Raw genomic sequence first — 12536 nt, 5'->3', positions numbered from 1 at the left:
TTTCTCAAGATTACTCTGGAAGAGTTGCTCTCATTAGCAAGCTATTTAAAGGTAGCTAAATGGCCTGCCTTAAAAACTGGACCCAAAGAAGGTCCTCTGTAGTTTCTCATTAATTCTTAGTGAATGGGTGCCATATGGACCAATCCTGGGTCGTTTATATTAATATTATCTTATTAATGAGTTCAGTAAAGTATTGGAGAAAATAAAGATCAAATTTGGAGATAACACAATAATCCAAAAGAACAATATGTTTCAAAACTGCCTTGAAAACAATAGAATCAATTGCAATAGAGCCAAACACAAAGTTCTTAAATTAGAAAATAAATATCAAAAACATGGATATCAAATGGAAACCCCTGGCTTGATAATGGTATTTGTGAAAAAAAATAAACCTTGGAATAGCAATTGTCTTCAAATGGAGCATGCATTTTAGTGTGATTTGACTGTAAAAAGACAAGTGCAATTTTGAGTTGCATCAACAAAAATATTGTTTTCAACCCTCAGGAAATAATGGTTGCACTTTATTTTGCTTTGGTTATACTTGAGTGCTGCATCCAGTTTTCGCCACCACACTTTGAGGATTCATAAAAACTGGAACTGGTTCAGAGAATGTCTGTGAAGATGATCAAGTGACTAGACAACAAGTTCTATTTAGACTTGAGAAGAGAAGGCTGAGATAGGGCATGACAGCACTCTTCAAGTGGCTGAAAATATGTCACATGGAACAAGGACAGGACATGGGGCACTGGATTTAAGTAAAGGACAGCATATTCTAACTAAATGTCAAAAAAATAAAAAAAACCAACCCAAGAACAGCAATTTGATAACAGGACCACTTACCTACAGTGAAAACAGGTGATTTCTGTACTAGAAGCCTTCACACACATTTAGACATTTAGGTGAAATTACTTTGCTTTTTCCATTGAACAGGGATCTGGACTTGCTAGCCCTTTCACTTCTATATTTTGTGACTGGTGTGATATGTGAAGCCAATCAATGATTGGCTAATACCAAGAAGCACATACAGATGTCCAAGATCTCAAAGAGCAAGCTATAACATAGTGGTGCTTATTTAAGCCTATCAGAACTAAAGAGATGGGGGCATTTGCAAAGGTCATGGTGAGCAAGGCAGTCAAAATGAACATCTTGATAAATTGCCCTCTTTATATATATTTCGATTGTTCCATCTGTCTTAATGACTTTTCTTAGCTCAGAAAAATTGTAAACAGCTGCTATTTGGATAAAGCAAAATTCTATTGCAGAGAATTTTTTCCTATTCTTATCAAGCTTATGGCAGGCAGAGGACAAAAATGTATTAATTCATGGACTAGAATTTGATTTATAAGTTGTTATTGTATATATCAATACGTGTCTTTTCCCCATCTTATTTGTGTATTTATTGTTAATTAACAGCAGTCTTTATGGATGCCAAATTTTAATGAAGGAGCAAATAGGGGTGATTTATTTATTTTTATTTTTTATTTTTATTAGATTTATATACCGCCCTTTCCCGAAGGACTCAGGGCGGTTTACAGGGTATTTTAAAATCAAACCAATACAAAATACAAAAGTTAAAAAACAATTTGAAAAGATTAAATTATCCCTAAAAATAAAAACCCCAGTTAAAAATTCTCAGCCTGGGTCGGAGAGCTCAAAGAGCCAGGTCTTCAGGTCCCGGCAGAATGAACGAAGGTCAGGGGCAGTCTAAGTGTTTTTATACAAGACTGCTTTCTGATAAAAATTCCACAGCCCCAAAGAGATTTTGAGCATGAAAACACTCAAACAGCAAAGGGTGGACAGGTAAATCCATACATTGTGTTAGTTCCTGGATTGCTTTATTCAGGAACCACAATTTGTGCAATCTCAAACCTAATCATTAGGACATAAACCAGTTTACACAAGTGCCCACATTTTGCTTAAAACGGTCACATTTTTTAATATTGCAAGTTTTCATCAAAAAAATAAATACTGATAGGAAAAAAATATACTAACCCACAAAGAACATGCAATAATCTGTCTGCTAGTTAGGCAGCTTGTGTTTGGTGTCCTTGGCTTCTAAAAAACAAAATTCCATAACTTGGAGCCAAAGTTGCTGACTTGAGGAAGTGAAATTCACTGGGTTCATCTAATATGCTAAACCAGGGATAGGCAACCTTGGCTCTTTTATGACTCCTGGACTTCAACTGTAAACAATAAACCAGGCTTCACAAACCAGAATGCCTGCATTAAAAAAACCCACACAAAGTTTAAACCAAATAACCCACATTATGGCTATGCATGTTGTATAAAACAGCCATTCACACAGTGGTCAACTTTCATAAAAGTTCCTTCGTACAATATTACAAAAATTACGTCTACAACTCTTGGATCAACCCTAGCCACAGGAAATGTGGTAAAATCTTGTTCTCTGGCTTCAAAAAAATGCTGTTAAGTAGCTTGTCAAGTGCTTACATTTGCACCAAGTAATCACTTGGCAGATGGTTGTCTCTTGAAAGACCTTGCTCAAACTAAGCTTTCACTGAGTTAAGGATTCTTGGGCATCAGTGAAGAAATATCCTTACAGTATAAGCTCTTTTCATGTTAAAAAGATACTAAGAGAGCATTTAAATAAGGCTATTTTAAGACACTTTAAAGACTCTTAATATCAGTCCAATTACTTTCAGCAAGCAAGCTTATCAGTTGGACATGAAAAATCTTAGAGTATGGCAGGAAATGCATACACATAATTTATAGGGAAACAAGATTTTTGGTTGGTCCTTGTTCAGCCTCACTTACTTAATTTCCTTGATTGTTTGCCAGTTATGAGTAATGTTAATGCAATGTCAATCCTAGTGTAAATATAGCCCATCGATACATTTTTTGTACTAAAGCATAGTGTTAGGGTACAAGCAAATGGATCAGATCCCTCTAAAGCATTTATTTTAAACCTTCATTCTGTAAATCATCTTGTCCACCCTCTTAACATTGATAGCGCTACTTTAAACCCAAGTGGTAAAATAACAAACTGATTGTCATAATTGTCATATTGCTAAGCACATTGATTTGTGTTTAGAGTGTAAGTCGCCCTGAGTCTTCGGAGAAGGGCAGGATATAAATGGGATTAAAATAAAATAAATAAAAAATAAGATATCAATAATAGGTATAGGAAAAGTGAGAAGTATACACACACACACACACACACACACACACACAGAGCTATGAAATTCAAGGATTAAGCAAATGCATTGTTTTCCCTTTTATTATATTGTTATAAGTCTTGATACATATTGTTTCAGTGCAATATATAATATAAAATTAATAATAAAAGTTAATGTATTTTTTAAAAAGATTGGTATTAAAAATGGTAAAAATTCTGTTAATATTAATTATGATTTAGAATGTCAATATTTCAAGTGTAAATTATTTAGCTTATCCAAAATTAAGCATTACTTTGGAGAAAGGAAAAAAACTACTGCATCTCATTAGTTACATGATAATAATTTCAATGTTAAGCAAATTATTTAATATTAAAATATCTACAGTATACTAAAATTTATACACCTACACCCATACAGAGAAAGTGTTGACAAAAAGGAAAGATAGGCAAAGCATGTTTAATTAAAGCTAAAATATCTGAAAAGTAAAAGAAAAAATGCAAATGGTAGATATAGGCATTATTTTTATAGACAAGTCACTAGGTAAAAAAAGCATTACGTTCTGGTGTGCAGTTGTGTTGAAACTAATCAACCAATAAAACTCTTCAAAAGTACTAATACTTCTGAAGTTGCCCTTGGTATTTGGAGTCATACACCATGCTGAATCATAATATGGATTGTTTTGGTTTAAGTCTGTTGCATGAACAAAACCCTTGTTTGTGAGTCATTGCTTCCACATAGGAAGATATGGAGAGACCTAGCCCACAGAATTGCCAAGAGTCAGACACAACTGAATGGATAACCTCATTATCATCATTGCTTATAGCCTAGCCCTAGTGTTTATTCAGTAAACTATGGTTTAGGAAAAGTATTGTATTAAAAGAAACACAACTTCATAGCTTAATGATGTTTCTATGCACAGCACCCCATAGCTGCAAAACATACTGGCATTACAATCTATATGCATTTAGATAGTATTGTTTGGCTTGTGTAATGTCAGCAATAGCATTTAATAAAGAATGGGAAACATGATGTGAACAGTTTGTGTATCAGAACAAGGATATTTTGGAGATGGAAGTAGCAAGCTGTCTGGTTGGACTCTTAAAACAGATTTGTTTTCCTTTGAAAATATTTTCCTTTAAGAAAATGGAAAGATATATTTTGTTATAGCAATAGCAATAGCATTTAGACTTATATACCACTTGATAGTGCTTTACAGTACTCTCTGAGTGATTTACAATGTTAGCATATTGCCCTCAACAATCTGGTTCCTGATTTTACGAACAGAAGGATGGAAGGCTGAATCAACCTGGAGCTTGTCAGGATTGAACTTCATACTGTGGGCAGAGTTAGTCTGTGATGCTGCATTCTAACCACACCACCACCAAGGTTATAGGTTTTTAATATATTTTCTAATACTTTATCATGGAGTAGCAGGAGAAAACAATGCAAATTCCTGTGCCATCCCTTTTTTTTTCTTGAAATGATAGGGGAGAGCTAACCTTATAAACACTTTGCTTTCAGTATCACCTAATGGAAGCATATATCTGAAATTATTTTAGCAACAGACCTTTGTCCAATTTCAGTTATCAAAAGCTATAACTTGGAAAGGGGTGTAACATGAAAAGTGGAAAGTGGTCAGTCAAATGTTCATGCATAGGGCACAAGACAATAATATCTTCATTCACCACCATGTCCCAAATAAATGGATTTGATCACCAATTTCAATTTGGCCCACTCATTTGCTCCGAAGCCTTCTCAGACTGGCTGAAATGTATAGGAGTTTGGTTTTAAGAGTGATGTTTCTCAACTTTGGCAACTTTAAGATATTTGGACTTCATCTCCCAGAATTCCCCAACCAATTCCCAGAAACACTGTATTAAGAGTGTAGAAAATCAATAATCAGGACTGTCCTTCTCAACAAAATCGCCTGGAAATGTGTTGGGCTCCATCTCCCTCTGTGGCCAATTGGTGCAGCCACTGGCTGCACATGTACATGTCCCAAAGCCAATTAATTTTCAAAAACAACCTGGTACCCAACTGCCATCCACCTTGTATTTGCTTGCATCCATCCTGCTTTTCCATTTTTATTTCTAACCACCCTCAGTACCACTTCCATTTTCGAAACCCCACTTTTTGGTTCATTTAATCAAAAGTCAGCCCCTGCTCACTACTGTTTCTCTTCAGCTGCTTTTGCAAAGTTTTGTCTTATTTCTACTGAACGCCAAACAATCTTTCACTCTATTTTTCAAACTTTGGCAACTTTTTAAGATTTGTGGACTTCACCTCCCACAATTCCCCTGGTTGAAGTCCACAATCTTAAAAGTTGCCAAGTTTATTGGTTTTAAAGTAATCAAGAAGCATCCTTCCAGCACCATCAATTGTCGACAGACGCTTTTTAGCCCGACTAAAAGTAAATTTCTCTCCTCCGGGCAAATCCACCGAGGATTCTTGCCGGGCGGGGGAGGAATGGGGGGCTCAGATCCCCCTCCTTCCCGGTGTGCTTTTGGCACCTTCCTTCCTTGCAAATCTCCTTAGCAACGCCGATGCTTCTTATCCTAACCCAGGGGTCGGCAACCTCGGCTCTTTTATGACTCGTGGACTTCAACTCCCAGAATTCCTGAGCCAGCTTAGCTGGCTCAGGAATTCTGGGAGTTGAAGTCCACGAGTCATAAAAGAGCCGAGGTTGCCGACCCCTGTCCTAACCTGACACGTCAGACGGCGCGTTGAGGACAGTTAAAACACGTCTCGAGATCGGGCGGGATAACCCCTGGCCAACCGCAGGGACAGAGGAAATCTTAGCCTTCCTGCCATGAATCCCGCGCAGGAATCCGTCCCTTCCAAGGCTTTGCGCGGGGTCGCAAGAGTTAAATCCTTCCGAAAGGGAGAAGAAGGGGGCAAAGGGGGCGCTGTTGTCAAGGCGACGGCTCGGAGTGTTCCGGATCGTACCATTGCGCAGGCGGCGCAGGGAGGTGTGGCGCAGCCCAACCAGGCCCAGCCCAGCCGCCTCCTCCTCCTCCTTTTTCCTCCTCCCTCCCGGCTCGAACGCAGCGCCGGGGCCCGGCAGGCAGCGAGCGAGTCGGAACCTGCCGACCGGAGGAAGGAGGGCAGAGGCGGGTCCCGAGAACGGCAACAAGAGTCGCAACTCGGCGGCAGGCCGCCCTCCTCTCGCTCGCCCCGGCTGGGAGACAAAGGAGGGAAAAGGCGGCGGGAGAGCTCGGAGGACGGACTCGCCCGCGGGGCTGAGCACGATGCGGCGTGGGGCCGCCCGAGGCCGGGATCGAGGCGGCTGCGCGGCCTGCCTGGCGTGGCGCGGCTAGAGGAGGCGGAGCGAGAGCGGCGGCGGCGGCGCGGCCGAGGCCCGACGGACTTCTCTTTGGCCGAGCCCGCCCTGGCGGCGGCGGCGATGATGTGAAGGCCGGGCCGGAGGGCGAGCGCGGGGCCGGTGCGCCGAGGCTCGAGAGCCTGGGTCGAGCGGCGCCAAGGACGCCGGGCCCGAGGCGCCGCGCGTCGGAGCCGATCCGGGCCCGGGCGATGGAGACGCACGTCTCGTGCCTGTTCCCGGAGCTGCTGGCCATGATCTTCGGCTACCTGGAGGTGCGCGACAAGGGCCGGGTGGCGCAGGTGTGCACGGCCTGGCGGGACGCCGCGTACCACCGCTCGGTCTGGCGAGGCGTGGAGGCCAAGCTGCACCTGCGCCGCGCCAACCCGTCCCTCTTCCCCAGCCTGGCCGCGCGGGGCATCCGCCGGGTGCAGATCTTGTCGCTGCGCCGCAGCCTGAGCTACGTGATCCAGGGCATGGCGGAGATCGAGAGCCTCAACCTGAGCGGCTGCTACAACCTGACCGACAACGGGCTGGGCCACGCCTTCGTGGCGGAGATCGGCTCCTTGCGCGCGCTGAACCTCAGCCTCTGCAAGCAGATCACCGACAGCAGTTTGGGCCGCATCGCCCAGTACCTCAAGGGCCTGGAGGTGCTGGAGCTGGGCGGCTGCAGCAACATCACCAACACGGGCCTCTTGCTCATCGCCTGGGGCCTCCAACGCCTCAAGAGCCTCAATCTGCGATCCTGCCGCCACCTGTCCGATGTGGGCATCGGGCACTTGGCGGGCATGACCCGGAGCGCGGCAGAGGGCTGCCTGGGGCTGGAACAGCTGACGCTGCAGGACTGCCAGAAGCTCAGCGACCTCTCCCTGAAGCATCTGGCCCGGGGGCTCACTCGCCTGCGCCAACTCAACCTCAGCTTTTGTGGGGGGATCTCGGATGCAGGGCTGCTGCACCTGTCCCACATGAGCAGCTTGCGCATGTTGAACCTACGCTCCTGTGACAATATTAGTGACACAGGTATCATGCACCTGGCCATGGGCAGCTTGCGCCTTTCAGGGTTGGACGTCTCCTTTTGTGACAAAGTTGGAGACCAAAGCTTGGCCTACATTGCACAGGGCCTTGATGGGTTGCGCTCTCTCTCCCTTTGCTCTTGCCACATCAGCGACGAGGGCATCAACCGCATGGTGCGCCAGATGCATGGATTGCGCACTCTCAACATTGGCCAGTGCGTCCGCATCACTGACAAAGGCCTGGAGCTTATCGCTGAGCACCTTAGTCAGCTCACAGGCATTGACCTTTATGGCTGTACCCGCATCACTAAAAGAGGCCTGGAGCGCATCACTCAATTGCCCTGCCTCAAGGTGCTCAATCTGGGACTCTGGCAAATGACTGAGAGTGAAAAAGTAAGGTGAGAGGAGGGGACACCCGGAGAGCCCCATCCCGCAGGAAGGCTTCACCAACTGACTGCTGCAGTAGAGAAAAGTGGAGGAGGGGGGGGCGATAGTCCTCCAAGGGGGGTTGGGGGAGGGAAGGGAAGGGAAAGCATCTTGGCTACTTGCCTGCCTCTGTGCCCGCACAATGGAGGTGAGAGAAAGGGGGACCATACAGGTAGTTCTCAAGTTATGACCATAATGGAGCCAGCCTATCGTGGTCATAACTCATGATGGTTATAAAGATCCCTTGATTTGACAACTTTTTTGCAGCAGTTGTTAACACGAATCTGATGTCATTCAGCAAGTCAGTGGTCGTCTGTGGGTTCAGTTTTGCTGAAAACTGGAAGCAAATGCTGGTTTTCAGCAAAGCTGTAGTAAAATATGGTCACATGACTGCGGGCCCTTGCAAATCGCCATAATTGTGGCCATTTGCTGAGCTGGCTACTATCACATGACTCAGAATACTATCAAATGACTACAGGAGGGTGTAGCCAGAATTTTGAGTCTGGGTCTTCAGTACACCTTAGTTTATTGGAACTTTGAACAGTCTGGTCGTAAGTTGAGGACTACCTGTACTTTGTTTCATAATTCCTTCCTCTGAATTAGAGGGAGACAACTGCACTCTATAGCAGCCTTCCATGTGAGTGGATACAGTATCATTTTTTTATTGGAAAAGCAGCTTCTCAATCGTTTATGCACTGGGGATGGATGCAGCCCCTTTACCCTGTGATTTCACTTATTTCTGCACTAGGGATAAAAGAATCCTACCCTATTCCCTTTCTAATTTCATGAGAACCTGCCTTTTATTGGGCAAACAGTCTCATCCTTTTGTAGTCCCTTTCGCCTATGCTTGTCCATCAAACCTCACCATGCTTTTTGTAGTCTGCCATCCTTTTCTTAATAATGTAGGCAACCTGTAGATATCAAATTGACTTGGGCATTGCCTTATACCAAGTCAGGCCATTGGCCTTTATATCTCAACTGACTGGCAGAAAATAATCCTGTCTAAAAAGGACAAGTGTTTCCTGGCCCTATTGTTGTAGCTCTCCTAAACCCTAGAAGCCTCGGTTTCCCCCCACAAACCTTCTGCTTTTTCCCCAGTTTTGAGATTAGAAACATCAAGCCTTTTACTGAGAAGAGAGGCTTTTTTGAAATGCCATTAACTGGAGTGTCAACTGTGTGTTCATTTTGCTCATTGTTGCTTAGAGGGACATCACATTTTCCCCAGAAACTCATTTTATGCTGTATCCAACCCACATCATCACCATATTTCCTTTGCTGCTGGAATCATTACAGAGTTGAATCATCTTTTTTTTTTTACTTTTTACGTTTCTGTGGCTTCCCCCCTCCTACTTATTTCATCTTTTGGGGAAACAAGATTTAAAAAAAAAAAAATAGCCACAATTTCAGTTTTTGGAAGATTGGAGGCAGAGAGATGGAATTAATCATCACCAGAAATGCAACAACCCTAACAACACTCCCACCCACCCTTTATACCTTAGCTGTTTTATTTGTTCTCTTATCCTCTTCATACATGGAATAGGTTTGAAAGACAGCTGAAGTGGCTACCCTTGTGAATTTTAACTCAAGTATACTATCATTATATAAACATTTGGCTACCTCGGGTTTGGGTGGTTGTTTTTTTCGCCTTCCCTCAACCTTGGAATGTTTATGAGAAAATTGAAACTGAAATGATGTTGTGCCTAGACTGGTAAGATTTCCCCTGGGCTTTAGGATTTGGAGTGGGGGGGGGAATAGGAAGAGGAGAAGGAAAAGTGACTTTAAGAATTTTTGCCCCTGCTTGTCACCTATAAACTTGATGCCTCTTCCTTTATGACTAAAAGTTTTTGGAAACCCACCAGTGCTTTTGTTTTCTCATTCTTCTTAGCACAAAGACATGGAAACACGGGGATGTCCAAATTAGTGATTGGGCAACGATGAAAGAAATGTGAAAGTAGGAACTCTTTGTTTCTTTAAATATATGCAAACTCCTGCCTTCCCTTCTCAAATTACTTAGATCGAAGTATGGAGCTTCCAGTAAGGGAGTGCCCAAAGAGGAGCAACCAGAACAGACTTGACTTGCAGTTGCAACATGAATGGGAAAAAGTCAACTTCAAGTCAACTTCTGTTCTGCCTTTAAAATAAAAGCCACTTCTTGACTGATGCTTGTCTTTGAAGGAGGATCAAGACAACTTTGAAGAAAGCAAAATTGATGGGGGAGGAAGGGCCAGTGTAGATTTTTCCAATTCTCCACAGTTCAAGGAAATGTGAAATTTGGACAAGCCCAGACACTACAGCCCACCCACCCCCATCATGGAATTAATGTACTGTTTATGAATTTGTATAAAATTAAAGATCCTCTTAAAACATTTTATATTCTTACAGTAAAAGGCTAAACTGATATTTATATAATAAAAAAGGAAATATGAAGTATGTTTTTTAAAAAAAATGTTGCATGTGTGTCTTTGTCCTTCAAAAGACAGGAATATCCTAAGTTGTGAGGAGAGTTGTTGTCCCCTCCTTTCTTGATTAATGAGCAGTTTGGTTTAGTGAATCAAAGCCACTGGAACGCTTTTGTCCTTTGAGCATAAAAGGTTAAGGAACTTCCAAATTAGAAGTTCACTGTACAGCAAATGGTTCCGTTTGAAAGGATCTTTATAACTTCTACACTATCCTACCTGTACATAACAGTTTGTGCCTGCGCCTGCCGACTAACAGTTTTTAGTGCACTGTTGGGCAAATGCCTCCTGGCATAACAATGAAACACACTGTCTCAGTTGCTAAGAACAACATGTAGTTTTTCCTTTCAGTTTGTTACACAATAAGTTGAGTGAATTTGGAGAAACTGGGGGAATGGTTGAAATATTTGTAATTCAGGCTTTCAAATAAAAATAAATGCCAAATTTGGATGTTAAAATAGCCTAAATTGGATTGGGGAGGTCCTTTTTTTGTACTCATCTCTGACTTTTCCTCTGATACGGCAGTCTCTTTCTAACGTTCTCCACCGAAGGTTTTTAAACAACTGGGAGGAAAGTTAAGCAGTATCTCTAAAGTATAATACAAAATACTAACTCGCCTCCCCCGCGCGCAGCGTTTTTCCTTTATTAATAAACTAGGGTTGGGGGGGGTAGAGAATTTGAAATGGTGGAAAGAGGCAAATCCATTGTTCAGTAAAGTTTAAAAAAATGGGAGCTGTCCTTGCTTGCTTGCTTGTTCAGTCATGCAGACTGAATCGTGCTGTGCGAGGGTCCCTATGGAAGAGAGGAGGGGTGGCTATTTTCCTTTTTTTTTTTTTAACATTCCTCTCCAGGCCTGGCTGTCTTTAAGCTGCTTTTCCTCTGGGTGAGGGGGAGGGCCTGGAGTTCCTGTACATTTGCATTTCAAGCACTTCCAGGGCTGTCTGGGCTGTTCTGTGATGCATTGAAGCAGTTCTCCAAAGCTGACCTCTTCCCTAACTCCAGGTAAGCCTGTGTCACAAGTGTGTGTGTGTGTGTGTTGGGGGAATCAATGCTTCTTCAGCATAAAGCTCAATGGCAGTCTCCCCTTAATACCCGAACCTCCTTTCTCTCAATACTGGAAAAAAGAAGACGACATTTTTTCCCCATTTTTAAAAGAAAACAAAGGAGGTGGGGAGAGAAGACATTTGTCCAGGAATTGTGCCGTTACCTTGAAGAAACTTTTCCAATCTTCTCCAATCTAGTATCTCCCAAATGCAGAAGTTGTGTTTCAACTTAAAAAAAGATGTCGGGGTGCTGGTGGTGCATAGGGATTATGGGAGTTGAAGTCCAACATAAGAGGGTGCCAGGTTGAGGAAGGCTGTCCTAGACTGCTGCTTTTATTTAAAACCTTCCATGCTTTCTGTTGGGAGTTGGTCACAAAAGCTGCATTGTTCTCATTGGCAAAAGCCAGCACAATTGGATCTAATTGAGCCTGACACTACATCCATCTTCTTTTACTTGGAGGGAAGTGCAAGGGCTGCTTCTATCCCGCCCCCGCCCCTTTGGCCTCTGGGTGGGAGTTTTTAAATTTATAATACATCTGTGGCTGAAGAAAATATGAGGCCTTATTAAAATAAGAAGGCTTGACCTTAGCCACAGTCTGTCAATAGTAGACAATGCAGGAATAAGTTTTTTTTTCAAAACAGTCAACAGAAACAGTTCAGGCTTTTGTATAAAGTATGTTTAGCTTGGCACATCAGTTATATTTTAAGATATTGTACCGAATTTTAAAGTGATTTGGACTCGGCAAGCGAGGAAGTTGTGGGAAGTTAATTATACATACAGCACTTTTCATGAAACAGCTCTATTCCCCATTCATTCTGTGAAACGCTCACTGTTGGCACCACCAGTTCTAACTTGAACAATGTTTTGGTTTTTTTTTACCCCCAGCAAATTTTTGCAACTTCAAATGTTGCACTTAGTGATAATGTGGTTGGTTGGTTGCTGAGTAGGTTGTGTGTACCGGCCATCATAAACTTATCATTATGAATTAGCACGTGCAAACTCAAGTCCACTGTTGTTTGGGTTTACTTATCGGACCAATGTTAAGTTAATGTTTATTAATCATATTTATAGACCACTGCAGTCCCAAACTACTCTTCACAGTTCACCAAGATAAAAATACACCAAGCATCCACAATATAAT

The 12536-nt window shown here is 42.7% G+C and overlaps 2 protein-coding genes across 2 annotated transcripts in view; one reads left to right on the top strand and one right to left on the bottom strand.

The window, feature by feature from the left end:
- Positions 1–12536, bottom strand: part of WNT5B (Wnt family member 5B) — a 134452-nt gene that overhangs the window by 62093 nt on the left and 59823 nt on the right. The window lies entirely within an intron of this gene.
- On the top strand, positions 6449–10330 carry FBXL14 (F-box and leucine rich repeat protein 14). The gene has a single exon (XM_083365528.1). It carries the CDS (start codon positions 6669–6671, stop codon positions 7869–7871), a length of 1203 nt encoding a protein of 400 aa, XP_083221654.1. The 5' UTR covers positions 6449–6668; the 3' UTR covers positions 7872–10330.

Source organism: Vipera ursinii (genome assembly GCF_947247035.1).
Source record: "Vipera ursinii genome assembly, chromosome: 6".
Lineage (NCBI taxonomy): Eukaryota > Metazoa > Chordata > Lepidosauria > Squamata > Viperidae > Vipera > Vipera ursinii.
Note: the sequence above shows the minus strand (reverse complement) of the source record. Positions and strands in the feature narration are given on the sequence as shown.